Source organism: Trichechus manatus, unplaced genomic scaffold (genome assembly GCF_000243295.1).
Source record: "Trichechus manatus latirostris isolate Lorelei unplaced genomic scaffold, TriManLat1.0 scaffold00027, whole genome shotgun sequence".
Taxonomy (NCBI): Eukaryota; Metazoa; Chordata; class Mammalia; order Sirenia; family Trichechidae; genus Trichechus; species Trichechus manatus.
In genome coordinates this window covers 4,786,951-4,790,490 of record NW_004443963.1, presented here as the reverse complement: position 1 = coordinate 4,790,490, position 3,540 = coordinate 4,786,951, and the positions used below count along the sequence as shown (strand labels likewise).

The window sequence follows — 3,540 nt, the reverse complement described above, 5'->3', positions numbered from 1 at the left end:
GGTAGTTGGCTAACGGCAGTGATTAGCAATAGTAACAAGGACAATTTTTATAGTCCTGTATAGTTTCACGAAGTACTTTCATATATATGATCTCATTTCAATTTTTCAACAAACAGTATTGCATAGATTATTAAACCCATTTTACAGATGAATACAATTTAGGCTGGGCAGTTAATTGACTCATGGGAAGTCCCCAGCCTCTACGAGGTCATTTTGTTGCAGATGGCATACCCTTTTCACTAATACTGCTGCCTCTTAGAGGCTCCACCTAGTATGTGTGTGTGTACATGACTGTGAATGTGTGAGTGTATGTGTGAGTGTGTACGTGTGTGTTTAAGGAGGATCAGTAGGTAAGAAGGGAGGTAAGCAGAGTCCGAGAGGAAGAACACTTTCTGAACTTACTTGGCAGGAACAGCTTCCATTTCCTTCCATGCCTTCGTCACAACTGCCTCTGCCACTGCAGGGGGACACGGCTCCTCCTGGGCACTCTAGGGAACCAAACAGCTCAGATGTATTCATTCATGACTGCACACAAGCATTCTGCAAGGATGGATTAAGCACCTTCTATGTGCCAGTTGGAGCCCTGGTGGTTCAGTGGTTAAGAGCTTGGCTGCCAGCTGAAAGGTCGGCAGTTCTAATCCACCAGCCTCTCCCTGGAAACACTATGGGGAAGTTCTATTCTGACCTATAGGGTCGCTATGAGTTGGAATCAACGCAACAGCAACAGGTTTTGTATATGCCAGTTGGGAGTCTGGGTGGTGCAAGCAATTTGCAATCTGCTGCTAACCTAAAAGTTGGTCGTTTAAACCCACCCAGCAGCTCTTCGGAAGAAAGGTCTTGTGAACTGCTTCCGTACAGGTTACAGCCAAGAAAACCTTATGGAGCAGGTCTGCTCTGCACACATGGGGCTGCCATGAGTCAGCTCCAACTCAGAGGCGACTAACAACAGCAACAACTTATGCCAGTTAGGGGTCCCTGGGTGGCGCAAATGGTTAACGTGCAACCGAAAGGGTGGAGGTTCGGGTCCACCCAGAGATGTCTCGGCAGAAAGGTGTGGTGATTTACTTATAAAAAGTCAGCCAATGAAAACCCTATGGAGCACAGTTCTACTCTGACACACGTGGGGTTGCCATGAGTCAGAGTCGGCTCGATGGGCAACTGCTTACTGGTTTTATATGCCAGTTAGTGTGCTAGTCTTCAGGGATAAAAAAGAATAATTGAAGACTCTGTTGGTTTCATCTAGGGTATTGTAAGGGAGGCAGACGTGTAGACAGGTGAATCCCAACGTAGTTGGGCACTATAATAGGAGGCATCAGGCTATCATTTTTTGAGCACTTGCTATACACTTACCAACTATCTAATTTAAATCATTCCCATCATAATCCTTAGGGATTGCTATTTTTCAAGGCAAATAAAATTTGTTTATAAATAATTATGATGCAAAATAGAGAAGAATTAAGCAATGGAATTGTGTAGACAACATTATCTATTCCCAAATTTCCAAGGAAATAAAGCGAACCACAGGAAAATGAAAAGGTTTGCCCAAGATACTTTCATTACTCAGTTGCACATATGAGAATTGGCAACCCAAATGGCACAGTCCTCAGTGTAGTATTTGCTCCTAGAGGTGGTGTACCACTTGCATAGCTCTTAAAACAGGGAACATATTGAAATGTCTTAATAAAATGTTGCCTAGTTGTGCGGAAAGGCAACTACTGCCACATGGAGTGATTTTGTAAACAGACAGGAATTTTTTTTTATTAAAAAATTTTGTTGTGTTTTAAGTGAAAGTTTACTGCGCAAATTAGTTTTTCATTCAAAAATTTACACATAAATTGTTTTGTGACATTGGTTGCAATCCCTGCAATATGTCAGCACTCTGCTCCTTTCCCTTTCCACCCTGGGTTCCCTGTGTCCATTCGTCCAGGTTTTCTGTCCCTTCCTTCCTTCTTGTCTTTGCTTTTGGGCAGGTGTTGCCCATTTGGTCTCATATACTTGATTGAACTAAGAAGCACATTTCTCAGGTGTGTTGTTTGTTTTATAGCCCTGTCTAATGTTTGGCTGAAAGGTAGGCTTCAGGAGTGGCTTCACTTCTGAGTTAGCAGGGTATCCAGCCATAGTCTCGGGGGTTTCTCCAGTTTCTGTCAGACCAGTAAGTCTGGTCTTTTTTGTGAGTTTGAATTTTGTTAGAGATTGCTATTGATGCTGGTTAGCAGATGAGTAGACTGAAATTCAGAGAGGTCATGTAACTTGTTCAAGGTCTCCGTTTATACTTTGCAAAGCTGGGAATTAACTCGGCCCTTACTATCACTCCAAAGCCAGTGCGCTCTACAGGGTATTAAGGTGGCCCAGAGAAGGAAGCCATTGATTCTACCTTGAGAAGTCTGGGGAGACATCCATATGGAAGAATCATTTAAGCAGGGTTTTGAAGGCTCAGTAGGAGTTAGCCATGGTTAAAAGGGAAGGGCACTTTGGGAAGAGGGAACAGCGAGTACAAAATCTCTGAGCTGTGAAAGGGTATGGTCTGATCTGAGAATGATAAAAAGTGTGCTAAGGCTGGGGCTGGGGAGGTGGGGTGTGGGAGAGGGGGCGATTGATGAGGTACAAGAGGTCATTTGGGACCGATTAGTGAAGTGCTTCTTATGGCAAGTGGAAGAATTCAGATTTCACTCGAAAGCTAATTCTAAATAGGCAGGGATTCTGCACTTCTGGGCTGTGCTAGATCTGAATTAGAGCTTTTATAGACAATTATTAGAGCACTTCACAGTCATTTACTAAACATGTAGGTAGGACCTACTATGTGCCAAGCATTCTATTAAATGCTGGGGCACAGGGACGTTTAGTTAGAAAGCCAGATATTATAATGCCCAAAACCAAATAGAAAACTTAAAATAATGGTAAGTGACAGAAGTTTACAGTACTACTGCGATGGAGATGAAAAATATTTCTAGTTTGTAATATTCTGTTGTTTTACACTTTCAGTGCTGAATTGACATGGGCTTGATGACAAAACTTGGGTAAGTTCTGACTTTTTTAGACAAGGGATCTGGACCTGCAGGCACCAAACAGAAATCATGCAATTGCCACAAAATGGGTTTGTGCGAATCAGGCAGGAAAAAGTGCTCTCCTAGATTTAAATTAGCAAGGCAAGTGTCTTCCACATCCCAGCTCATGACATAGAGTTCTAGATAATAATAAAGGCTACCTGACCCAAGCCACGGTGTTTTCAATTGACTCATATGCGTGCAAAAGCTGGAAAATGAATAAGGAAGGTCGAAGAAGAATTGATGCCTTTGAATTGTGGTATTGGCTAAGAATATTGAATATACCATGGACTGCCAAAAGAACAAACAAATCTGTCTTGGAAGAAGTATAACCAGAATGTTCCTTAGAAGCAGGGATGGCGAGACTATGTCTCACATTCTTTTGACATGTTATCAGGAGGGGTCAATCCCTGGAGAAGAACATCATGCTTGGTAGAGGACCAGTGAAAAAGAGGAAGACCCTCAACGAGATGGACTGATATAGTGGCTGCAACAA

The 3,540-nt window shown here is 42.7% G+C and overlaps 1 protein-coding gene across 1 annotated transcript in view; it reads right to left on the bottom strand.

Moving 5' to 3' along the window:
• Positions 1–3,540, bottom strand: part of STAB2 (stabilin 2) — a 212,782-nt gene that overhangs the window by 183,813 nt on the left and 25,429 nt on the right. The window contains exon 3 of the mRNA XM_012554793.1: positions 403–488. Within this exon, the coding sequence (XP_012410247.1) occupies positions 403–488 (86 nt within the window). The remainder of the gene's footprint in view (positions 1–402; positions 489–3,540) is intronic.